At 49.2% G+C, this 24,070-nt stretch overlaps 10 protein-coding genes across 10 annotated transcripts; 5 read left to right on the forward strand and 5 right to left on the reverse strand.

Annotated features, from left to right (window-relative positions):
* Positions 1-240: 240 nt before the first annotated feature.
* LY89DRAFT_634287 (alanyl-tRNA synthetase-like protein) lies at positions 241-3,624 on the reverse strand (the record flags this gene model as incomplete). The annotated part of the gene is made up of 6 exons (XM_018211384.1): positions 241-573; positions 620-3,028; positions 3,080-3,115; positions 3,168-3,194; positions 3,246-3,391; positions 3,540-3,624. The coding sequence occupies 6 exons, from the start codon at positions 3,622-3,624 to the stop codon at positions 397-399; spliced, it is 2,880 nt and encodes a 959-aa protein (XP_018078648.1). The 3' UTR covers positions 241-396.
* Positions 3,625-3,970: 346 nt separating this feature from the next.
* Positions 3,971-4,568, forward strand: LY89DRAFT_604820 (uncharacterized protein; the record flags this gene model as incomplete). Its single annotated transcript, XM_018210370.1, has 2 exons — positions 3,971-4,072; positions 4,123-4,568. Coding segments are annotated over exons 1-2 (543 nt in total), but the record flags the coding sequence as incomplete, so codon positions are not given.
* Positions 4,569-4,791: 223 nt separating this feature from the next.
* LY89DRAFT_679459 (uncharacterized protein) lies at positions 4,792-5,917 on the reverse strand. Its single transcript, XM_018213876.1, has 3 exons — positions 5,548-5,917; positions 5,367-5,495; positions 4,792-5,313 (listed from the first exon to the last, which is right to left on the reverse strand). Exons 1-3 carry the CDS (start codon positions 5,632-5,634, stop codon positions 4,978-4,980), a joined length of 552 nt encoding a protein of 183 aa, XP_018078650.1. The 5' UTR covers positions 5,635-5,917; the 3' UTR covers positions 4,792-4,977.
* Positions 5,751-6,229, forward strand: LY89DRAFT_17232 (uncharacterized protein). Its single transcript, XM_018205575.1, has one exon. It carries the CDS (start codon positions 5,866-5,868, stop codon positions 6,166-6,168), a length of 303 nt encoding a protein of 100 aa, XP_018078651.1. The 5' UTR covers positions 5,751-5,865; the 3' UTR covers positions 6,169-6,229.
* A 61-nt stretch (positions 6,230-6,290) lies between these two features.
* Positions 6,291-11,138, reverse strand: LY89DRAFT_727328 (vacuolar assembly/sorting protein-like protein VPS8; the record flags this gene model as incomplete). Its single annotated transcript, XM_018219140.1, has 3 exons — positions 6,291-10,288; positions 10,335-10,773; positions 10,821-11,138. The coding sequence occupies 3 exons, from the start codon at positions 11,136-11,138 to the stop codon at positions 6,291-6,293; spliced, it is 4,755 nt and encodes a 1,584-aa protein (XP_018078652.1).
* Positions 11,139-11,403: 265 nt separating this feature from the next.
* On the forward strand, positions 11,404-13,028 carry LY89DRAFT_679461 (uncharacterized protein). The gene has a single exon (XM_018213877.1). It carries the CDS (start codon positions 11,666-11,668, stop codon positions 12,788-12,790), a length of 1,125 nt encoding a protein of 374 aa, XP_018078653.1. The 5' UTR covers positions 11,404-11,665; the 3' UTR covers positions 12,791-13,028.
* Positions 13,029-14,048: 1,020 nt separating this feature from the next.
* On the reverse strand, positions 14,049-15,571 carry LY89DRAFT_727330 (uncharacterized protein; the record flags this gene model as incomplete). The annotated part of the gene is made up of 2 exons (XM_018219141.1): positions 14,049-15,249; positions 15,306-15,571. 2 exons carry the CDS (start codon positions 15,569-15,571, stop codon positions 14,049-14,051), a joined length of 1,467 nt encoding a protein of 488 aa, XP_018078654.1.
* A 2,082-nt stretch (positions 15,572-17,653) lies between these two features.
* LY89DRAFT_634305 (uncharacterized protein) lies at positions 17,654-18,552 on the forward strand (the record flags this gene model as incomplete). Its single annotated transcript, XM_018211385.1, has 4 exons — positions 17,654-17,691; positions 17,769-17,794; positions 17,902-18,047; positions 18,214-18,552. The coding sequence occupies 4 exons, from the start codon at positions 17,654-17,656 to the stop codon at positions 18,550-18,552; spliced, it is 549 nt and encodes a 182-aa protein (XP_018078655.1).
* A 1,574-nt stretch (positions 18,553-20,126) lies between these two features.
* Positions 20,127-20,765, reverse strand: LY89DRAFT_556538 (uncharacterized protein; the record flags this gene model as incomplete). Its single annotated transcript, XM_018208376.1, has 1 exon — positions 20,127-20,765. A coding segment is annotated over one exon (639 nt), but the record flags the coding sequence as incomplete, so codon positions are not given.
* Positions 20,766-22,971: 2,206 nt separating this feature from the next.
* On the forward strand, positions 22,972-24,003 carry LY89DRAFT_693021 (uncharacterized protein; the record flags this gene model as incomplete). Its single annotated transcript, XM_018216611.1, has 1 exon — positions 22,972-24,003. One exon carries the CDS (start codon positions 22,972-22,974, stop codon positions 24,001-24,003), a length of 1,032 nt encoding a protein of 343 aa, XP_018078657.1.
* Positions 24,004-24,070: the final 67 nt, after the last annotated feature.

Raw genomic sequence — 24,070 nt, forward strand, 5'->3', positions numbered from 1 at the left:
CTTGAAGTAAAATATGCCACTGTGAAGTTGAGTGATAGTTGTTTCGCCTCAAAAAACTCTAGAATTGTTAACTTGACTGCTCTTTCTATTAAGGAAGCTGCGACTTACTATGCTCATTCTTCTGGCCACTTCCCTTTCCATATTCGGATACAGCAGCACCACTCCTTCCTTCCTGTTCTATCAACGCAATTACGAAGCACTCCTTGTATGAATTTCACCAACGAAACAAGTCGGCTGCAATGAGCAAATCATTCATATTCCGCCTATAGCTAACCGCCAGAGGTGAATACACTCTACAATACATACCACCTGCCATCCATTTCGGAAATATCTTCTTTCCATCCATCAAGACTCCAAAGGAAAAGAGAATCGTCAAAAGGGGTATGGACTAACTCCTCAAAGCTTCAACTTTTCCTGAAACCATTTCTCTGCAACAGCAACTGCCTCCGCGATCTTGTCGGGATTGGTGCCTTGACCAGTTCTGGTAGGCTCCTTTCCTCCTGATCGACCACCTACGACTTCTGAAACAGCGGCAGCCCAGTGCTCAGCAGTAACGCCTTTGGACGCGTGTTCCTGCAGAAGTTAGTTCCTACTCAATTATTATTGGAAAGATACTTACAGTGCCAACATAAACGCCATGCACAACGGCCCCTTCAGTCTCACTGCCTCCGAACAAGTAGATAGTCTTGTCCTTAGCCTTGCTCTTGAAGTGGTTCATGACATCTGCAATTGCTCTAGCATTGGCAGAGATTGGAAGCTGACCAATATACACCTTGCTCTCCTTGTTGTCTGGGTGAGCAAAGTGGCCAGTTACGGTGTCAATCGCAGTCTTTGACTCTGCCTTTTGCTTTTTCTTCTGCTCGTCCAAGACATCTTTCTGGACCTTAGCGAAGCGTGCCTTGAGATCTTCCTTCTGAAGAGTCGAAACAGTGAGCTGATTCAGGTCATTCTGAGTTATCTTGACCTCCGCCTCTTTCTCGGGACCATGAGGCATGCTGTCGAGTTCGGTGATTCTCTTGCCGAATTCGATAGCGAGGCGCTGAACTTCGTGTGCAGCATCACCAGTGTAAGCAATGATACGTCTGATACCTTTTGCAATGCCACTCTCTTCAACAATGACAAGGTCCTTGATCAGACCAGTTTTGTCTACATGAGTACCACCACAAAATTCAACACTGACTTCACGCCATTTCGGGTTCTTTGGGTTCTCGAGAAGCTCGTCGACCGGCACACCAACTGAGACGACACGAACAGGATTAGGGTAGGTCTCTCCGAACACAGCACGTACGCCTTCGATGCCTTTTGCAGTATCAAGATCAACGTCCTTGGCATAGATCTCGCAATTTTGCTTGATATATGCGTTTGATGAGTCTTCGATCTTCTTCAGCTCTGCCAGAGTGACTTGAGCCTTATGCGAGAAATCGAAACGCAGCTTCTCCTGGTCAACAAGTGATCCCTTCTGGTTGACATCATCGCCAAGATGTTCTCTCAGAGCGTGATTGAGAATATGAGTTCCAGTATGATTGTTGCGGATTGGCTGTCTTCGAAGCTCGTCATATTCGCAGATGACCTCGTCTCCAGCCTTCAGATGACCATACTCAAGGTAACCATTGTGAACAATATATCCACCGTAAGCTTGGACATCCAATACCCTAAACTCGGCAACATCATCGATGACCATCTTTCCGGTATCAAAGACTTGACCACCTTGCTCTGCATAGAAGTTGGTCTTGTCTAACAGAATTCCGAATGGTTTGTCCGATGGAAGACCCTCGGTAGATTTCAAGAAGTCCTTTCCGTCGTAGATAACTTGAATCTTGCCGAGACTATCGCCTTTGAAGAACTTTGCATCATCATTGGGTCTTGTTACGCCAATCTTGTCGAGTTCGGCAATTTGATGTACATCCAACTTGGCAAATGTATGTGCAGCCTCCTTGACGGACTTGCTGGCCTCACGAGCCTTGTCTTGCGCAATTCTGATCTCGGCATCATCTGTCTCGAGTCCTCTCTCCTCGGCCATGATCTTTGTCAAATCCTCGGGGAATCCGAAGGTGTCATACAGTCGCCATACATCTGCACCGGAAAGCTTCTTGGTGTTATTCTTCATGGCGTAGGCAGCGTACTTCTCGAACATCTTCTCGCCACGATCTAATGTTCTTGCGAATGCCTCTTCTTCCTCATCCAGAATCTCCTTAACATCTTCTTGCTTCTTGACAATCTCCGGGAACTGGCCTCCCATTTGTTCCACGAGGGCAGGTAAAATCTTAGAGAAGAAACTGCCAATCTCAGCGTTGAAGTACTTGCGAGCATAGCGGGAGCCACGCCGTAATACTCGACGGACTACATATCCTCGTCCTTCGTTGTTTGGCACACCTCCATCCGAAATGGCGAAGGTTAGTAAACGAATATGATCTGCAATAACACGGTATGCAGTGTCAATGCCGTCAACATCATCTTTTCCATACTTATCGGTGTATGGTCTGGCCTCCGTAACCTCTTGGATCTTGGCGAATAGGGGGTAGAAGACATCGGTGTCGTAGTTTGAGGACTTGTCTTGCAGTACTGATACCAATCTTTCAAAGCCCATACCCGTGTCGACATGCTTTGCAGGCAACGTCTTCAGTGACCTGTCCTTCTGTCTATCGAATTGGATGAACACATTGTTCCAGATTTCGAGGACATTGGGATCATCCTGGTTGACTAAGTGGGCAGCATTTCGGCCACCTCCTATCCTGTCGTAATGGACTTCACTGCAAGGTCCGCAAGGTCCTTGGTCACCCATCTCCCAGAAGTTATCCTTCATGTTGCCGGGTAATATGTGGTCGTCCTTAACACCAACGCTCTTCCATAATTCCTTAGCCTCAAGATCTGGTTCCAGACCTGCAGCAGAATCGCCCTCGAAGTAGGTCACATAAAGTCTGTCGGGGTCCAGGCCATAGACTTTCGTCAGAAGCTCCCATGACATCTCAATTGCTCCTTGCTTGAAGTAATCACCAAAAGACCAGTTACCCAACATCTCAAAGAAGGTCTGTGACTCATGTCAGTGAGGGCTTGAATCTGGATTAAAATTGCAACTTACGTGGTGATAGCTGTCTTTTCCCACATCATCGAGATCCTAGAGCCCAACTGATTAGCTACAGCTAGCCTTGCTTGCATTATCTCCTTACATTATGCTTTCCTCCAGCACGAATACACTATTCCAATTAGCTGTTGATTCTCATCTGGCAATATTTCATTGACCATACTTTCTGGGTGTCCACCGCACGCTTCAATTGTGCCATATCATCCGTCTTGCCAACTGTCCCTAAGAAAATAGGCTTGAACTGGTTCATTCCAGCATTGGTGAAGAGAAGAGTCGGGTCATTGTGGGGTACCACAGAGGACGATGGGACTGCAGAGCTCAAAGATCAGCAAAAACTTCATATAAAAGCATAAAAAACCAGTTCATAATGTCCGTAGATTCCCATTGAGCTTCCAGAACCGCCTCAATAATCCAAATGAAATTTCAAGAGCTTGCAAAAAATTACCCCGCCACGTACCTATAGTATGAGCCTTCCCCTCGAAATACTCCAAGAACGTCTTCCTAACCACCGTCGCCGTCCATTTCGAATGTTCGCCCGTCATGCTGACCATAGACCTGTATGCCAATAGGTGCGTTGAGATATTTGGTGTTGCGCGCGTGCTTCGAATTCCAAACCGCGTCGCTGTGGAAAGCGTCTCGGTTTTGTAGAATATTCGGTGACTCAGGCCCGCGAATCTGCTGCTGCTCAGACTTCCCCCTCGCAGATTCATCCGCTCCGTACTTCGCACCACCAGAAATCCTTTTTCGACTTCGATAGTCCTGATAGGTCGGTACGCTACGCGAAACGAATTGCTCTTTGGGCTGTTATCAATTGCGACGGCACAGCTGCTCGAGATTGGAGGATAGGAGGAGTGAGGGATAGGTCGGGAGGGAGTAATTTGGAGGGATGGGAGATGGACCGCGTACAAGCGACAGGCAAGATCAGGAAAAGAAAGGCAGAAACTCAAGACAATGAGCGCCTATCGAAGAGATTGGCTCTTCTGAACCTAGGTTTGCATTCTACATTATTAATTGTTGTATATATGTTCCTAATTGCCCAGCAGAACGCAATGGAGAGAAGCTCTACGTTCCAGTCGAAGAGCCTCAAGCTCAGCTGTCACCACCCATATCTACGAAACCAAAGTCTCCAGCACAAGCACCAATACAGCTCGAAGATGATATTATGCAATTAGATAATACGAAGCACAAAGTCTACATTTACGATCTGGACGCCGAATTATCAGACAGCGAATCCTCGGACGATGGCAAGCTCGTCTTCCTCCCAGATATCGAGAAGCACCTTCGAGAATCACGAATACCACCGTCGGTCCTAGCCAATAGCGAAGGCGAGTTAGCAGGAATGAACAATCAGCTGGTTCTGTACAACATCCCCAGCTCTCTGACGATTCCCGAGGAGCAGGATAGTGTTCGGAAAGCGATTATTGAAACAAGAGCTCGAGCACGGGCAAAGCACGACCAGAAACGGAACGAAGATACCCGGCAAGCTCAGACGGACCTTGCAGCAAATGGGACCATAGATGCTCGTGATTGGTATAATCATATGGTCAACACACACGCAAATACATCTGGCATGCCTTCAGCAATAGGAAATTTACCTGTGGCATCCGCTGCCAACGATGAAATGATGGCAGATGATCCAGATGCAATGGATTTGGGCTGAGATCAAAGACATAGGAGATATGTTACGAGAAAGAAATAATGAAGTGGAAGTACCCATTCTTCAAGTCTTCTTGATCGTGTGTCTATTCCTGATAGTACATGAGTTGCCTGCTCTAGGCGTGGTGTATTGTTTCTCCAGAAACGTTAAGGATCTCCATTACTCCTGCTTGTAGCGCATTACAAATGATATCAATCTGCCAACTCGCTATTCCGAATTCCATCCATCCTCCACATATTTACAATCTATATGGGTTGTTGCTTGTGGTGCTGGCACCGGTGTGGTCTGCATGAAGGGCGGACGCTGGAGGAGGTCCTGCTGGAGCTTCGTACGCTGGAGAGGCCTCGCCAGATTCTTGTGGTCTTCGAGTTGGCTGAGATCTCCATTGTGAAGGATCGACCTTCGTTGCTCCCTCAGGTGGTTGATAGGTAGGAGGCATTGGTGCATTGGGGTCGTACATTGGCGGTGGCATTGCATGCATGCCATACTGAGTGCCCTGGTGTGGTCTATAGAAGACCTGTGGGTTCTGGTATGCTGGGTCGAATCTTGCTCTTTGTTGTCTGTTGAGCAGCCACTATATATAATTAGCTGGCGTCCCTACCAAGTGAAGGGGAGAGGACCGCGTACTCTGTGATATGCCAGAGGTGCAAGACCCTTATTGATCCTTCTCTTTGCGTGCCAGTACCCAATAATCATATATGCCAGGAAAAGAAAGAAGATGCCAAAGAAGATTGACCATCTGACAATTTGTCCCGTCTATCAATCTAGTCAGTAACAAATATAACCCAATCTGATACCAGATACGTACTCTCGTCCACCAGAATGATCTCTGATCATCATAAACAAACTCCGGATCATTACCCTCGAAATTCTGTCTTGCCCGCAAAATCGACATCGTGATTATCGTGTAGTGGTGCTCTCGATCTCAATCTCGTGCCAAAAAAGATGTATTCTCGTTCTTCAATCAACAAAGGAATGTATACAACGCGCTTCTCTCTTCTTCAAATTATCGAATCTATCTGTAACCCGTCAATTCAATCAAGAAAGAAAAAAGAGAGATGCAGCTTGGCTTTAGAGACACAGATTGCGAATTCTGAAGGAAGGTGGCGGTGCCTAGGGGATTGTGATGCTCGAACCTGCTACAGCACTGTTTCAGGAGTATCGTAACTCGTCAGAGATCCTGTCTCGATCCGACCTATCAGCAGCGGGACGGTGGCAAACTTCCCTATTTCAGTATGGTGTTGCGAGGCAATGGAATGGTGGCGAGGATTTCTTCAATGATGAAAACGTCTTCTTTATTTTTCTAGGAATGTGTGATGTCTACAATTCGGCCGTAAAAATATTCCTCGGTTTTCTACTGAAACCATTTCCATTGTCGAGGAAACGGATACGCCGTGCTGCATGTTCGCGAGGGAAGAGCCGCTGCTAACTGCCTAAGCCGCAATAATACCCCTGACTATCACACGTGAATCTTACTTCGGTACAAGGCTAAGCCGAAAAAGGAGGCCATATCAACAGTCATTATGAACACAGTAAATTGTATTTATGTGACTATCCATCTATGGGACATATGAATTCTCTCGCGTCGGTTGCGGTATCCTCCACTTGCATTGCCTCCAAGCAAGCCTCATGATAGATGTGTCGGCAGGCCAGGACAACCAATGGACCCAGGTCAACCTTTGCATCATCTTGATCACTTCTCTGCTCATCCTCCTCCCCTTCTCCGGCTGGGGCGTTTAAAGCTCCCTTGCCTTTGGCCTTCATTACATCAGTGATACTGACTTTACTTGTATTTCGAACATGTGCTCGGCCTTTGCCTCGCTCGACTTGACCTCCTGCCTGTGCAGCCCTTCTTTCTTTCCGTCGTTTAGTGTCCAGCTCTTCTCTTTCTTCCCATTTCGAGAAGATATCACCAGAGACACCTGGACCCCATACTCGACGTCCGCAGCCCTCGCAAGTTGAGCCTCGTGGTCTCCAACCTCGCTGGCGGAGGTTTGTCGCTTCGGCCACATTGACGAACAAATCCTTGTCGAGCAATCGATTCGCAAGACTTAGGATGCTCTCTTCATATGCGTACGCAGAGAACACAGACGCAAGGACAGCTCGTAGATCGCCTAAGTTGGGTGATGAAACTGATGCTCGAGTGAGAAAAGCTCGAAGGATCCTCAGGAACGACAAATTCAAGCCAGACGGTGTTGGGCTAGATGTTGCTGTAAGCAATGCTGTAAAGCTGCGTTGAACCAATGCCCGCAACTGAAAAAGAAGCTTCTCGTGGTCGATGTCTGTTCTACCCTCCAAGTCGCTTATACCAGCGGACAGATTTCGAGTGATTTGTACGACAATGTCGATGAGATCTAGCCACAGGGTTTCTTCAGGCAAAAGGTCGCCCTTAAAGGTGGACTTCCGCCGGATTGTAGGACTTAAGATTCGCGAAGTGTGCATCGACACCTGCCCTACACAAAGCCAGACTCCAACATCTGTGTATCGCTTCAAGGCTGCTAGCAGGTCTTCCATTGCGGACTCCGCTTCAGTTGATCCACCTTCTTCTGTCGAATGGTTCAACAGACCAAGCAGTGCACTTTCCAACGTCTTCAGATGTTGTACTAGACGATCCATAGCTTCTCGTAGTTGTCCTTCTCGTGCCATTAGGATTACGGCTGCATCGATAACTCCACTATCTTCCATGTATGGCAGGACTTTATCGAGACGTAAATCGCTCGCCTGGACTAGCTCCACATATGCCGCAACATGTGAAGAGTCGTACTTACACATGAGTTGCACGTATCTCTCGGTGAAGGCAGAGTGTGACGGATGAGCTGCATCCTCGGCATCCTTCGCGGTTGGTTCCAAGATAGTGTGCAGGTAAGTGTACTGCAGTTCGGAATCGTCTGGCAGCGACTTAAGAAATTTTTCGTGGAGTGAGGTAGCATAAGACTCAATGGTTTGAGCCGTCCTGGTAGCGTCCAGATGAATGAGATCGCTGGCATGGGCTTCAATGACCTCGTGCACATCTCGAACCTGACGTTTGGTCAAGCCCGATCGCGGTCGCAAGCAATCGGCTATACAATCGAAAACAGCTTCGCGATCATCCGGATCATCGAAGTATGTTTGAACCAGCTTGCTGAATTGCTTGTCGGACTTGTAAATGCTCTTCAAGACTCTGTAAAATCCTGCTTTCTCAAACAGTGACATCAGTGACTCGAGATCTGGAGGATGGTAGACGGAGAGCAAGTACTCGGCGCTCAGTTGTGCATCATCAGCGAGATCATCGCCAGGATAGTTGCACAATCCAGCTAAGACCCTATGTAAGGCCGTCCCGGAAAGCAATAAGTATTGCGGAAATTTAGGTAGATTTCGCGCAATAAACATGTCGAGGTAGATCGTGTCCTCGGTAGCAAAGTCATTAGGATTCATGACTTCTAGCAATATCGTAATGATATATTGCCTATTTATTGAGAGCCCAAAGACATGTTCTTCTGACATGTTACGGCTAGAGCCTCCATTTACAGCTCGGTCTGGCGTGTCATTGAGAAAGGAGTCTTCGAATGCTTCGTTAAGCGAGCTCAAGAAGCTTGGAGCATCGAACTTGAGTATCATCCGCAGATATGGGAAGGAAGGTTCATGTTCGTGAGTAGGCTGAGTCAAGAATGGGTTACCAGTGTTCTTGGGCCAAGTGATAGTCCTGCCAGAGAAAATAAACCAATAGAGCTCTGCTTTAGCGTTCATAGCGTCTTGGTCTTCTAGACTCTCACCTGTCGGGTACACCCGGCCGGTAAAGGTGTATGATAGATAAGGGAACATCTTCAGCGCATTAACGCCAAAAATAGGATCTTCCATCACATTCCCGTTCGTAAAATAGTCACCATTCTGCACAAGGGGTATCAAAAGCGACAAAAGATCGATGAGTGGCGTTATGTAATCATGAAGGGCTTGGTTCCAGACGTAAATTAGTGCATCGTATAGGTTGTGCTGCTTGAAGAGAGTCGTAACTTGATCAATGTCGAGTGTCATGGTTTCCATGTGGCAAATCATCTCTTCTAAGCGACTTTCAAGTCCCTTGCTCACATAGTAGCTGACCATGGATTTGACGACTGTTGGAGGGATGGAAACAATGCGCTTCTCAAGGATGTGAGGTTCGAGTGTCTCCAGAAAAATGCCTTCCGAGTCTCCGTCCTCGTACCATTCATAGGCTTCGTCAAAGAGAAAGTCGATGTCTCCGATACTGAGGCAAGCTTCAAAGCAGGCTTCCGCCAAGTCTTTAAGATGATTGTCATCAGTAGTTGTAGACTGCTTTTGTCGTTGGCCGAAGGCAAACTTCAAGGAGGCTGTCATGATTTCGAGCAACTTGTCTTGGACCATCGAATGTCGTAGAGAAGTATCTTCAGGTAAGCCAATAGTCAGCTTGTCTGCTGCTCCGGTGTAGTAGGAAGTCGCTAGCTGAATTGCACCAATATAGTCGCCATCTTCCATCAACGCAATCAAGCGATCTGCCCAATTCGATAGCGTCCCAATAGAGATGTCATTGAAACCAAGAAGAAACATTCGGCTCTTGTACGCTTTGAAGCTCATGTAAAAGGCGTCCGCCACAACACCATGCATCGACGGATCCTCCTCATCAAGCTGCTCAACTAACGTGTGCAGCTGGTTCGAGAACAAATCTTGATGATAGATATGCTTATGAGCCAGGTCGAAAGCGTCAGTCATCCGCATACTACCATCTTCAAGTATAATCAATCGCTGAGTGATCGTAAGAACTGACAAGACAGACCGACTAAGCCATTGAACTGCAACAATAGCTTCCTCCGCTTTCCATCTGCTCCTTGGCTTGAAAGATAGACTTGAAGGTTTATCTTTGTTTGAAGACTCGAACTCGTCGACATCCAGAACAGTCAAGACATTTGACCAACAGTATACGAGCTTCACTTTCGAAACATCACTCCCTGTTTTTGGATCCCGCACTTTTAATTTGACTGCTGGGAACCATGCTAGACATCCACTTAGCGCACTGTGAGCAGCAACTTCTTTTGGCCGAGCAGCTTTGTGCTGAGTTTGGGCTATGGGAGTCGTAGAGACGATAACCAGCAGGTACGGGGTCAACATGGCAGTAAGACCCAGGGTGTCCGTCCCTCGCTCAACATTACCAAGAGGTAACGGAGCAAATGCAAGAACCGTGCTCGGTTTCCGCGCTTTTCCTGATGTTGGAACATCATTAGGATATCGACCTAGAATCCGAGTGGTCTTAACAGTACGACCAAGAGCGCCAGTGCCTCTGGTAGCAAGATGAGAGAAGGCCATGCCTCGATCATCAGCTGAGACAAGTGCGGTATGCCTAGTACCTAGAAACCCTAGATGTCCAATTGCTACATTGGGAACATGACCATCAAGAGTTCTGTTGATCATCTGCGCTGGCTCCAGGCTAGGTATGTGTAGAAATGGGCGAGCTGCCTTTGCGGTCTCCCAAGTGAAGATGCTACCATTAGCATGCCCCCCGGCAACAATGAGATGATCTGCCGAAATAGCAATTGATGTTATGGCACCAGATTCCACAGCTATGTCAGTTAGCATAGCTCCAACTCAAGCAATAAGAGAACCCACCCTTGGTACCAGGCCCTATTATTGATTTGAGGTTTTGATGGTAATCAAAAATTAAGATTATTCCTTTGGATGTTCCCAACACTATAGATGCAGAGACTGATATACACGTCGGCACGCCGAAATTGCGTCTGCCAACTTCAGAAAACGCTTGCCCGTTCATTTTCTTGAGCTTTGTCCATCGTACAACTTCCCATGGTGGAGACGGGGTGTCGGTGTCTCCGGGATCTGGTGTAAAGTGGCTGGTAAGAGATGCATTGCGGGAATGTCCCTTGAGAAGTCCGGGCGAGGAGGGGCGAGGGACAGAGAGGGTAGAGCTCGAAATTCGAGATTGGAATCGTCTGTCGAATGGTCGAAATGATGGGGTGGGACTTTCGAGGCCGGGTCTCGAGGCAAGTGAAGGTCGTATACTACTTCCACCAGGAGAAGATACTTGGGAGCCCTATCAGGATGTTAGTAGAGAAAGCTATACGAGGACGGGCAACGTACCTGCACAGAGGGGGAATCATCTGGAACAGAAAGCAATGAGTCTATGGGGCTTCCGGTCCTCCTGGGTAGGGTATCTAGTGAGCCATCTTCAGAAGCGCTTTCTAGCTGCTGGGCAGCCTTGTATCGATTGACACCATTGCCTAACTGTTGTGGTGTTGAGGCGCCCTCTCTTGCCTCCTGAAGTAAATCCGAGATGCGACCCGCAACTGGAGATGGCCCATCCTCAGCATCTGCTACATCCTCCGTTCCATTATACGTATCTCCATTGATTGTAGCCTCCTCCGCACCGCTATCGTTTTCCTCGGAAGAGTCGCTCATTTAGAATGGTTCATGGCTCCACTTGTGGTATTCGTCGATGCGCCGAAGTGCGTAGACTCATGAGAGCTTCGTATTTCAAGATACCATCAAGTTTAATTCAAAGAACTTCCATCCAAGTCTCTCACGGTGGTGATCCGTGAGTCGTCGAAGCTCCAAAGGTTGCTGGTTAGTGTTGATAGGAGCTAGCCTTGGGTCCCGGCCTCGTCTGCTCTATCCAAGCATTCGCTTACAATCGGCGACGATCAGATGTCAAGCTCAAGACTCTCCAAGGTTGATTGCGATTGAATATCTGAAAACAAATTCACAAATCAGAACAATACACGACTATACAATTCAACGACGGACGACCGGTCAAAGGAACTCGTGTTGGTGTCACGTCCTGTCCAATACGGCGCAGTTATTATTCTGCAGCCTGGTTTCGGATCTTGCCGAGCTTCCAGGAATACATTTTGAGAACATCCAAACACGGTTCTGCTACACTAAACACAACTCGAACCACCACGATTCCTCAACCAATTCTCCAAGCAATGCCTTCAGTAAGCCCCGAACTGCCTCCTCATCTGGCAAAGCGGAAACGCTCCATAGACGAAGACGAAGACCCAAAGTCTCCGCCTCGAAAAGTTGTAGCAGCCACAGCTCCTCGAGCAGTTGGACCCTCTCTGCCGACCCAAGCAGCAGGGCCAACACTACCACCAAGCAAGAACCCAGATGGGCTCAACGTAGAAGATAGCTCAGACGATGACTACGGACCATCTCTCGGCCCCTCAAAGCCGTCTACAAAAGCTCCCAGTCCACCTCCAAAACGAGTCCTAGGACCCACGCCACCACCAACCACCAACCCAGACGAACTCAACCTCGACGACGACGATAGCTCAGACGATGGCTACGGACCCTCTGTCCCAACCTCAGAACCAAAATCCGCTGCCCCAAAGCGCGTCCTAGGTCCCGCCTTACCACCAGCCCCCCTCTCGGAACGTCCCTCCCACCCCGCGAATCCAGACGATTCCTCCTCAGACTCCGACTCCGACTACGGGCCCTCCCTCCCCCCCGCCCCCGGCTCAGCAGCAGAAACCGCCCTCCTCCAGCAAAAACAACAAGAAGCCGCCCATGCATCCTCTCTCGCCCAAGCCGGGCCCCCAAAACCCCAACGCGACGACTGGATGCTCGTCCCCCCCTCCGACAGCGACTGGAGCACCCGCGTCGACCCAACGAAACTCAAGAACCGCAAATTCGCCTCTGGAAAAGGAGCCAAGGCGCCCGCAGAAAAGAGCGGGATATCAGCCATCTGGACCGAGACGCCGGAGCAGAAACGGCAGCGTCTTGCGGACGAGGTTCTTGGTCGCTCTTCTAGCTCCTCATCCTCAAAGATGGCGAGCTCGAAGCAGCCGAGGTCTGAGGAGGAGGTCGCGACGGAGAGGAGGATTAGGGAGTACAATGAGCGGAATCGGGGGAAGAGTTTACTTGATGTGAGGAGGGATGAGCAGGAGAGGGGACGGGTGGAGAAGGAAGAGGAGGATGATCCGAGTAAGCGGGGTTTTGATCGGGAGAAGGATATGGCGCTTGGGGGGAGGATGGGGCATGTGAAGAAGAAGGAGATGCTGGAGCGAGCGGCGGATTTTGGGACCAGGTTTCAGAGGGGGAAATATTTGTGATAGAGTGTTCTATTCTGAATACCACTTGATTGAGTTTGCCTATGTTTCTTTCTTTCTTGCTTTCAATGCTACTCACTGATCCGTCCATCCACCGGAAGTATCGTATCACTCCCCGTCACCAACCAATACCATCACTCTCAAAACCACCTCGCTACACCCTCTTTCAACCTACCTATCTACCCATCTTCCCAGAAACCCAAAAAATAAACAGATCACACTACACACACGAGGCCGACAGGAATGATACTACACGGTCGCATATTGTTTATACATCAACTATGGAGTTATTTTATACCATTCCAGAGTTCAAGGAACAATATGAGTAAAGTAAGTGTGACTCAAAATGTGAAAAGATGAACGTCTATCTCCAAGAGGTCACTTGTTTTTCCTGCGTAGACGTGTCAGATATTATTATTCTGTTTTGAAAGCGTAGCGAGTGGGTATTTTTGATATACAGTATATCTCGTTGGTCATGAATAGCTTGCATTGCAAGTGCGCGGTTTATGAATAGCTGGTATTAGAATACGTTGTTGAAATGTGGCTTCGAGGATGAATGTGTAGATGTAGATGTACTCTTCTCACTTAGCGACGCATTAAGGGGAGTAAGTAAACCACCCCGACTCACAGATCCAAGACTCGTAGCAACGTCACCCGAAGATACACTCACTCATATGCACACATCACACAACAGAAATCTCAAGAAAATTGACATGCAAATATCATCCATTACTTCCAAGCTCGATCGATTCATTGATTTGCCATCTGACTACCATAGCCTATATCTGCCACCCAGCCACCGAGAGAGACCTAGATGCCAAACCAAACTATCGCATCTGCACATCTGTATTTACACCAACATCCATCTTCCCTTCTTCATATCATGTATCCCTCCCTTTCCCTCCATTTGCAAGACCCAATCGTCAAGCCAACTACTAATCAGAGGCGCTAGCCAGCCGGCCTCATATTCCATATCCATACCCGTACGCTGGCCCAAATAGGTTCGCGTCAAAAAAGCATTTGCAAGTGCAGTCGCGGGAAAACTCAAAAAAGGAATCGCTAAAAGAACAGTCGAAAGTGTGTAGTATGCGTGTAGAGTCGTGCTAGAGAGGTGTGTCGGAGTTGGTGTGCACTGTACAGAGTCGTATCGCTCGGTTGGGGAGAGGGGTATCAAGGGAAACAAACGAGGAATATCACTCGTCGGTCTGTCCAGCAGCGAGGTGTTTGATAGGCCTTATGCCGTAGCATATCGACTCGAACCTCATCGTACAACGCCAGCCTCGAGCTGGGAAGGCGATGGCTCAACTGTCTGATTGGATTCAGCAGTCGCAGCTTGTCTGTTACGACGTATGGCTGGCATGCTCATATTGCTGAAAGGGTTTGATATCCTCGGGACCCAACGTCTTGACGGAGTAGGCTCAGCATTAACCTCTCCAGTAGCAGGTGTGGCATCAGTAGCGGCGGCAGTTGCTGCAGCTTCTCTGCGAGCTCTTCGATTTTCTCTTCGTCCAGCATTACCATACTGAACGCCGTCACCAATAGGAACACCGAAACGTCCTGGTAGTATGAGGCGTGGATTACCACGGATACCAGTCCAAGCGGATTGAGGTGCTTGTGGCATGTTGGTTCTGTCTGTTCTTCTTCGGCCAGTACGGTCAGCATCGGCTGCTTCGCCTTCAGGACGAGGCTTGGGCGTGTAATAGTCGGCTTTACAAAGTGGACAGCAAGCACGACGACTTGTGAGCCAAGGATCTAAACATCCAGCATGGAATGCATGGCCACAAGTCAATCCACGGATATCGTCATCTTCCTCTAAGGTGTCGATGCAAATAGCACATGAGTCGCCAGGGTTGGTGAGAAGTTCGGGTGGCACAGCCGTATGAATGTGATCATCCTCATCATCTTCGTCTTCGTGCTCTTCGCTGGTGGCCGTGGGGTGTTTACCGACCGTGCTGGCAGTGGTCTGAACCTCTTGCAACCGATTGTCCTCTTCAACCGTAGGTGATGCAGTTCCCTTCTCAACCGCCGTTGCCTCCATACTCTTGCGTTCAGCACCAAATTCTCCGCCCAAGTGATTCGTAGCGGGAGAAATCGTGATCTCAGCAGCCTCGCCATCTGACCCAGCAGTTCCTGGTCGTGAATTGACAGTATGCTTCGTATCAGTTGGTGATGATGGCATAACCCCTTCGACATCTCTCAGACTGGCTGCTCGACTTGGTGGTGCAGTAACGCCGCCGTTCGTTGGCAATCCTTCCCTGGCCCTCGACGCGACCCAATTCTTGTACTTCGTAAGAGGGAATCGTTCATTCACCTCGTCCATCGTCATCAATTTCTTTTCTCTCCTCCGACGATGTGGCCTCGCAGGCATGTTCTCGAGATTGATCGGATCGACCTCCTCGCCATTTCGAAGCGCACGATTGCGTGCATTGTATCGAAAGCAGTACTTGACACCTACGATAATCCTGTCATGGTGATCAGTACATCAATCGACAGATGATAACAATCTGTCGCGGCTCACCATAGGTTCGTAAAGACGACTCCGAAACCGAGTGCAACGAAGAACAAGAGAGGGGAACTCGTCGGTCCACTGGATCCACCTCCATTACCTGTTGACGACATGTTCGACGATGAAGGCGAAGCAGACGACGATGTCGACGACGCTGATTGCACTGCTGCCGTGGCTGCGGAGAGAGATGGGAGAATGGTAGTCGTTTGGTCACCTCCGAGACCTCTCTCATTGAGATTTGAAACGAGTGTAACGAGAACTTGATTGATGGCAGCCATGGTCACACTGGATAGAGACTAACCCCCGGTTACGCGGCTAGGAGGTGGTCGCTCGTACAGTAAAGGAATGGGCTGCGCGGATTACGGTACTCGCTTCCTTCACCTGTTGTCAGATTTGGAATTTGCGCCCCTCGACTTTATCGGTGCGAGGTTGGTCGACGGGTCGGGCTCATTCCTGGCACAACTCGAGAATAAATCTGCGGTCGGATAATTGCAGGCTGGGAGGGTGTTGGATTGATGATTGTGAGGAGGCGGGGAAGAAAGAGAAGAAGAAAGAGAAAACAAGAAGAAGAAGGAGGTTTGGTCTTGGTCCTTGGTTGTGGTAAATAATCGTGCGGAAGGGGAGACGCTGTCTAGCGTTGAAACAGGTGCGACGACCTGCTTTTTACGCTTGAATGACTTGTGGCGTCGATAGAGTGAATGGGTAAGCGTGATCGTCAAACGCCATCCATACCGCACATACAATAAGGTGCATACACCGCTGAGGCCAAAGGATGCTTCCCACGCGCAGAGGAAGGGAGGAAGGAATAGGACGCGACTCTCGTATGACCGGGAGGAAGAAGTCTGGAGTGTTGATGCTCACTCAAAGGTGGTATGATGGAACACAAGTGGCGACGAGCTTTCAGACATCAACACGGGATTCGGATGGTGGGTGCAACATCTGGAAGACACGGTGACACACGGCAAGTTCACCTCCAGGAAAGGAATAATTGAAGCCGAGGAGCGACGTTTATTGGGACGAGTTCGACTTCGACTTCGAGATGCCGCTGCGGCTTGCTGGTCAGCTCGACCGAGAGAGGAACAGTCTTTTGTCAGCCACGGTCAAGATCTGGAATTCACTCTGGATGACACTGAAGTTTATCTCCGCTTGACTCCCAAAGGGGAACAGCACAAAGATTCGATGATTCAAAGCGGTGTTGATCTTCAGCCTACGAAACGGGAGCCGTTGATGAACTACTGAGCAAGTCTAAATCCTTTCTGACGCAGTTATCGCCGTCCCAGTGCCAGATCGCACCGCAGAATGATAGAAACCAATCCTCATGATGAAAAAGCGCTTCTTCGCATGACCATCAAGCAGCATCATCGCGAGAGCAGAGGCAACTGCAAGCGCCGTCAATCGGTCTGGGGTTTGGCAGAGGGAACATGCATCAACGGCTGCATCTCGCATCCTCGCAGGCCCAGAACATTCACATTGATTTGACGACAGCCATCCTGCACGACTCGCCCCCGTATTTTCTACCCTGCAGCTGCATCTCCATCTCCATCTCCATCTCCAATATTCAATCACTGTGGATGCTTCGGCCCTCGCATGGGATTGAAGCTTAACAGATTAAAGAAGCCACCATCGTGAGATTCGTCGAGTCTTAAACCTTCTCTGGAAGGCAACTGTTGCGGTAGGACTTCGAATCCCGATGATCGTCCTCCTTTGCGGTCTGAGTGTTTTGAAGTCTCGGATTTTTAGCCCTCCTCCAATCTCACATCTTCCCATTCTTTTCGTCTGAATCTGAACAAGGGAAAGCCGTGATCCGCGATAATTATCCGTGTTGGTCATTTATATTTATGCGAATCTATTAATACGATACTCAATGTCTACCAAAGTTTCAAATGTCCCAACGTGTGAGATGAACCCAAACAATGAAGGTCATCAACCACAGCAGAAATAAAATATGACCAAGCCTTTCAGAATGATATTCCGAAAAACAGCCGTTCGTTCATCAAGCTCTCATCCCAGTCTGACTCCATGATCCAAAAAAAATACAAGCTTTCTCCTAGCCTCCTCCTCTTCTTCCTCCTCTCGCCACCTTCCCCTCTCTGCACGCAACCCCACTCCCCGTCGATCACCACTCATCCTCTCCACCCAAGGCAGAAAAAAATTCCGACATCGTCGTGATCACAAGCACTTGATCTGATTCCACACCACCCATCAATCAATCAACAGCAAATAATCATCCCACTTCCTCTAACCGCATCATCTCGTCATCGACTCAAGTCTGTTTGTTCGGCAATTCCCACACCCTAACAAACTAAGATCTCAAGTCCCACGGACGGATCTCGAAATATCCGCGCCTGAGCCCGGATACCATGCCGCCCACGCAACTACCAGCGAACGGGAACCCGTTGTATGTCACGCTCCTTTCACATGACCTTGAAACAAACATCTTTACCTTGAAAACCATACTGACTTCCTCCCCCACAGAGTATTCTTCGACATCACAATCGGCGGTTCGTCCCCACCCTACCTATTCCCCCTTTTACACCTCCATCATTCTGAGCCTCAAATCACGTGTCCTGCGGCTCTTTCCAGCAAATAACTAATAGAAGAAAAACAGGAGAACCACTCGGCCGAATAACCTTCGAGCTCTTCAAAGATGTAGTCCCCAAGACGGCGGAGAATTTCCGGCAGTTCTGCACAGGGGAGAGTAAGAATCACTTGGGCAGACCGCAGGGGTATCGGGGGTGTAAATTTCATCGGATTGTGAGTTTTTTCGTCTCCTTATATCTATACCTCTACATCCAAGCAAAAATCTGGGTTAGCTGGAGTGAGATCTCTGAATCTCATGCTGCTTGAACATCCAGCTTTGATTTTCGGGGCGGGGGGGGATAGAATATACAACCAAGATCCCAAACTAACGAAACCCCAGATCAAAGACTTCATGATCCAAGGCGGCGACTTCCTCTCCGGCGACGGCACAGGCTCCACCTGCATCTACGGCACCAAAACCTTCGCAGACGAGAACTTCACCATCAAACACACGCAGCCCGGTCTCCTATCGATGGCGAACGCGGGCCCAAACGGGAACGGGAGCCAGTTCTTCATTACCACCGTAGCGACGCCGTTTCTGGACGGCAAGCATGTGGTGTTTGGGAAGGTGGTGGACGGCATGGATACGGTGCGGAAGATGGAGGCCACCAAGACGGGGTATCGGGGGAAGGATGTGCCGAATTTGGATGTGGTTGTTGGGATGTGTGGGGAGATGTGAGGAAGAGAGAACTCGATTCTGATATGGATGGGTGGGGAGAATGGTATGGGTGGGATAGCAGCCAGGTATGGCAAACCAAAGAAACTCGACCACACGGAAAAAAAATAGAACCAAGAAACAAAGAACAAAATCAATTCTAGAGAACTCTCCCTCCATCCATCCAAACCATCGCTCTTGCTCCACAACCGTATCATAAACACGTAAGGTAGATCAAACAACCCGTCCGATGAACATGAAACATCCCCACTCCTCTCCGCAAACAACGACCTTTTAGGAATCAGATAGAGCGATAGATAGCCTCGTAAGAGATCTACCCTCCCCGCTTCTCCTCTCTTCTCCACTACGGACTTCGGACGGGCGTTTCAAGTATTCGTTTACTGAGAGTGAGAAAGAGTTTGGAAGATCTGCGATTACTAGGTAGGCGAATGGGTGGCAGAGCGGAGGGAGGGGTACAGTAGAGGTTGAGTTTGTTGTTTGTGAGGACATGAGTGAGGAGAGGTATTCGGAGTGGTTTAAGGGTTTTTTGAGGAGTGCTGTAGAGAGGGATGTGATTCATTATTTACGGCAATGAAGAAGCTGTAGTACATTGCGGGGTGTATCTCGAGAGAAAGCAAAGAGGGAGTCAGCTCGTTATTTATTAGATTATAGTCACATCCACATTCACATTCCACAAAAATCAAAAAATCAAAAAATTTTATCAAGAACGTTCATACATTTCTTCGCCATATGCATCTATATGCACGCAACTAAGCTCAATCCTCACCAGGAGGAGACTCTCCTCATATGCTCGCTCGTATGTACATACATACCAAAAAGAGCAACTCCATGCAAATGCTCACATTCCCTTTGCAACGCCGTCTTAAATGCAAGGATTCTAGTGGGGTATATGCCTTTCCTTTCCATTCCCTTCCTTCTCCATGCGCCATGCCAATCATCATCAGAAAAAAAAAGGAAAGTAGAAAAGAAAATATGAAGTAGGTAGCTAGCTATGAGTGATTGAGTAATCACCACCGAGCCCCACGCCGTCTCATTCGCGTAGCCCTCGCAGACACAACTGCCTCCTTTCCATCCAAGAATGGTTGCGGACTGGGGATACCAGTCGGAGCCGTGTAGACCGAGGAGGAAGATTGTTGGGTCGCGGAAGCTAGAGCAGGTTGTTGAGTCGCGTCCTGGGTGACGGTGACTGTGGCCGTTTCGTGGACACTCTCGGTAACGGTGACTGTAACGAAACCGTTTTGCGCCGCGAGTGATGCTGTTGCGGACGAGGTGACGACAGTTGATGAGCTGAGGGCCGCAGGTGCTTCTCCGGAGGAAGTGGCTGCTGCTGGGGCGGCGCTCATGGAGAAGGCTGGACCGGCGGTGACTTGCGGAAGAGCGGTAGGGTTAACCAGGAATTGAGAGCCGAGTTGGTTGGGGATGGCGATGTTTCCAAGGTTGGGACCCGTCATTTCTTGATTGGCGCTGATGGCAACCTTTCCCGAGGCGGAAGCGGCTGACTTGGCGGTCATCATGATGTCGAGACAGGCTGTGTAGCTTTCGTTGCTTACGACTGCGCCGGTGGTTGGGTTGAGTTGTGGCCATTCCCATACCCAGTACATTGTGTAGTTGCCAGAGGTGCCAGCTTCGGTGGGGATCTGGATGTCGGTCTGGCATTCGAGATCTGATTGACTGGTCCATTGGGTAGCTGCTACGCGAGCGAGAGAAAGAGGTTGGCCGTTGACCTGGAAGCATCTTCCATCGTCAAAGGTTCTTGTCGCGATGAGCTTTCCTCGCTTGTCACCTCCCGTGCCCTCAGTATTCCACACGCGGTGGATGCCAAGGTAGGTATCAGTGTTTGCAGGCGAGTTCGTTCCGTAGACGAAGACGGTTCCGTTGTGCGCTGGTCGAGTCTGTCCAACATCCTTTGTGACGTGCCCGTTCTCCAAGTATCGCAAAGCGATCTGGTCTCCAGGAGCAGCTGTCAGAGGTCCGTAGCCAGGAGTGTATGTACCGATGGTCTGAGTAGCTTTACACATTAAGTCCGTTGCCAAGATTGCGTTGCCAGATGGTCGACCATTGGGAGGGATCAGGTTGACATTTTGAGGGTCTGGGTCCACATTTGCCGTTCTTGGCCCGTACCCGCGAGGATATCCAGGATTGCCAACGAAGGAGCCGTTTGATCCGATGAGCATGATGTTTTCCAGCCAAGTATGTGCGTCGACGGTCGAGGACAGGAAGCCCAAGAAGGCGAGGAGGGAGAAGTTAGATCTCATGATGATGAAAGTGAGTTTTGAAGTGTGTAAGGTGTTGAAAGATCAGCGTTGGTTCGCCTGCGAGCTTGAGACTAGTCTTGCTTGTGTAGGTTTCTTGTTGAAGTGTTTCGAGTCTGGCTTTGTAGAAGATCGAAGGTGGTTGTGGTTGTAACTGGAAGTTGTATGTTGAAGAATAAATTAATAGAAGCAGAAGAAGCGTGGTATTAAATAATAGTTGAACGACCAGCGTGAATGGAGAACAGTAGGAGACAATGGCATTGAAGCACAATAAGAACAACAAGTGTTATTGAGATGGATTGTTCATGATTCACTCGAAGCTGTTCGCTTGAGGGATCAAAGGCTCAGAACAAACACAATGGTAAGGATGAGCGATGATTAAGAAAGAAAATGGCGAGCGGGGAATCACGCAAAGATAAGAACAGACGACAAACATTTCTCTAACGTTGAAACAAAGAAACCGGCACACGCAGACCAGCACAATGGATCTTTTGGTGGTGGTCTGCGGTTGAAGTGACTCGACTCATCTGAGATGAAAGGGTTCAGGACGGTCGAGAGCCTACCGACGTGTCGCTTAACGAGGGGGGCTCGTTTCAGGGTTCGCGAGTGTCTTTCGCTTTCGTGGGGATCATGCAAGGGGCCGCACCAGGGGTCGCACCGACTCTCGAAAGCTCTCAACCTCAAACCTGAACCAATGGACGAGGATGCGACCGGAGGAGAAGAGACGCACATTCGAGATCCAAGTCCCAACCATCGCGCTCGCTGCGTGATTAATTGGCCGACAAGGCTGATCCGTGTGGCGCCGTAGCGGAGAGCCACATCTGAGAATACTTCTGAGCGCTTCCGTACACGCGATGCCAGACCTCGACGATTGCTGCAGCCGCCGAGAGACATCGACCACCGCGTGCAGGTTCGTCCAAGGATACGGAGATTCAGAGATCCCGCGCACAAGAGATCAGCCGAGGAGAAGTGAAGGAAGGTATGGCATTGCGTGTATGCGACACTTCTCGGGGAGAACGGCTGCAGGAGAGATCATACTCCATCGTGATATAGGTGGGAGGCAATATCCTCGACCGGACGGAGATGTCGTCGCAGAAGTCTGGGCGCATCCCAGCACGACACCACCTTTCGCAAGCAGGTCGACTGAAGGCTGGTTCCTCGATATGATGCCGTGAGCCGACCCATCAACAGATTCTCCTGTAGGTGCGCTGGTAGGGTTCTACTTAGGACGATGACTAGGAGTCGTGATCGAAGCACATGGGACATCGCACGTTTCGTCCTTGCTCTCTGCCCCGCCTCTTCAACGAAGCTCGGAGGGGTAAGAGGTCCGTGATGCACAGTAGAGGAGAGCTGGATTGCGTGGATTTTGTTTCGATTCACTGATAATCACGGAATGTGGAGTCATGAAGCTGCAGATTATTGTTGGTGTCGGTGCTGACGATTCCCAAGTGATGTGAAGGAGCAGGAAGATTGCCGAGAGAAGAGGTTGGGTTGGGCAGGAGAATGCTCTAGCGAGTCCACTCCTTTCAACTTCTGCATCTCTTTGTCCCCGCCAATGTTTGAACTTCATCTCAACTCCATTCTCTCCACCCAACGTCGGTTTCAAGGCATCCAAACATTTTCAGAGTTTGCTTTCGGGCCAAACACACTTTCTTGGTCTCCGACGATCTCCAAGATCCTACTGCAAGCTTCAACCTGGTGGCCACTGAGCTATGAGCCTGTGAATCTACGGACTTGAGGTAAGATTACATTCAGCCTCCTGGCTTCAGGATTATTCACATACCTCAAAGGTCAGTGCTCTTTGCAGGTTTCTTTGTTCCTTGCAATTGATTTGTATTTCCTCGTCCATTTTTGCCACCCCCATTTTCTATCCTTTCATTGTAGTCGTCTGGTAACCAGTTTTGTGCGCCAATGCATTATTTCCAATATTCAATGTATTGTGCACGCTCGACGTTTCATCCTTGTCTGATGTCACCATCTGAATAATGCCAAAATCCATGTGCACGCCACAGGTATCACTGCCCATTACCCGGCGAAATCCCGGGCTGTCAATTATGCTTACTTTCTCGCTACCATCATTGAGATACATGCTGATGCCAATATCAGTAATCCTCTTCAAAGTCGCATCTCGTGATCGACGGAAACTCATACCATGGCGGAATCACTCCCCATGAGTTCGTCCCTGAGCACAAGCTTCGTTAGCAGACGTGTTAATGACTCCACTTTCCTGATCATCGAAGATGATTCTTATGGGGAGGAACCACATATCTATGTCAAGATCTACCCAGATCACTTACTCATAACCGACACGGGCTGCGACTCGCCTCGAAAACATGGCCTCGCTTTAACCTCACTACGTGAATACATAGAAACCGTTCCCCTCCCGCTCAACGGACACCAAGTCCTAAACCCAAATGGCTCAAAACACTATATAATAATCTGCTCTCACTGCCACTACGACCACATCCTCGGCATCCCTCAATTCCTCACCGCAAACCCAACCATAATCGCCTCATCTTTCTCAAAATCCTTCCTGGCCCAAGAAAACCTTCCAACCAACTCCCTCTGCAAGTACATCAACAAGCCCACGCCCCAATACACCATCACCCACTGGGCGCACCACCTCTCCTACTTCAGCCTCCCAAACATTCCTCCCTTCCGCATCCAATTCCTCCACATCCCCGGCCACACCCCCGATTCGCTAGCCTGGTACGACATCGACGAGCACCATCTGTACGTCGGCGATACCATTTACGAACGTAAACGCTCAACCCCCATCCCTGAACTGCCCGATGACGCCGGACAAGTGCCCGGGTTGCCAGCCACACAGGCTGCTATCATTTTTCCCGATGAAGGCGGGGATTGGATAGCATACATGTCGTCCCTCTCTCTCCTCCTTTCTTTTACTACTCACAAAAATGACGAACTGAAAAAACGGGGGAGTGAGAAGAGGGTTAAAGTAGCGTGTGGACATCTTACCTATGAAGCGGATGCCGAGGATATGATTCTACAGGTGAAAGGCCTGTTTGAGAGGATTATCGCTGGGAAGGTCAGTGTCAAGAGGAGTGGAGTTAAGAGGGGTGTTGTGCATGATTTCTGGTTGGAAGATGAGGGGGAGGGGAGTAAGTATAGTGTTATGGCGCCGAGGAGGCTTTTTGAGGAGGCGAGGAGGTTTTTTCATCCTGAGATCGGAGGGAGTTGAGAACGAAAGGGGAAGACAAAACCTCGAAGATAGCAGGGAGTAATGATCCAAGATATATTGTTCGCAA

The sequence above is a fragment of the Mollisia scopiformis genome (genome assembly GCF_001500285.1).
Source record: "Mollisia scopiformis unplaced genomic scaffold LY89scaffold_1, whole genome shotgun sequence".
In the NCBI taxonomy this organism is placed as follows: domain Eukaryota; kingdom Fungi; phylum Ascomycota; class Leotiomycetes; order Helotiales; family Mollisiaceae; genus Mollisia; species Mollisia scopiformis.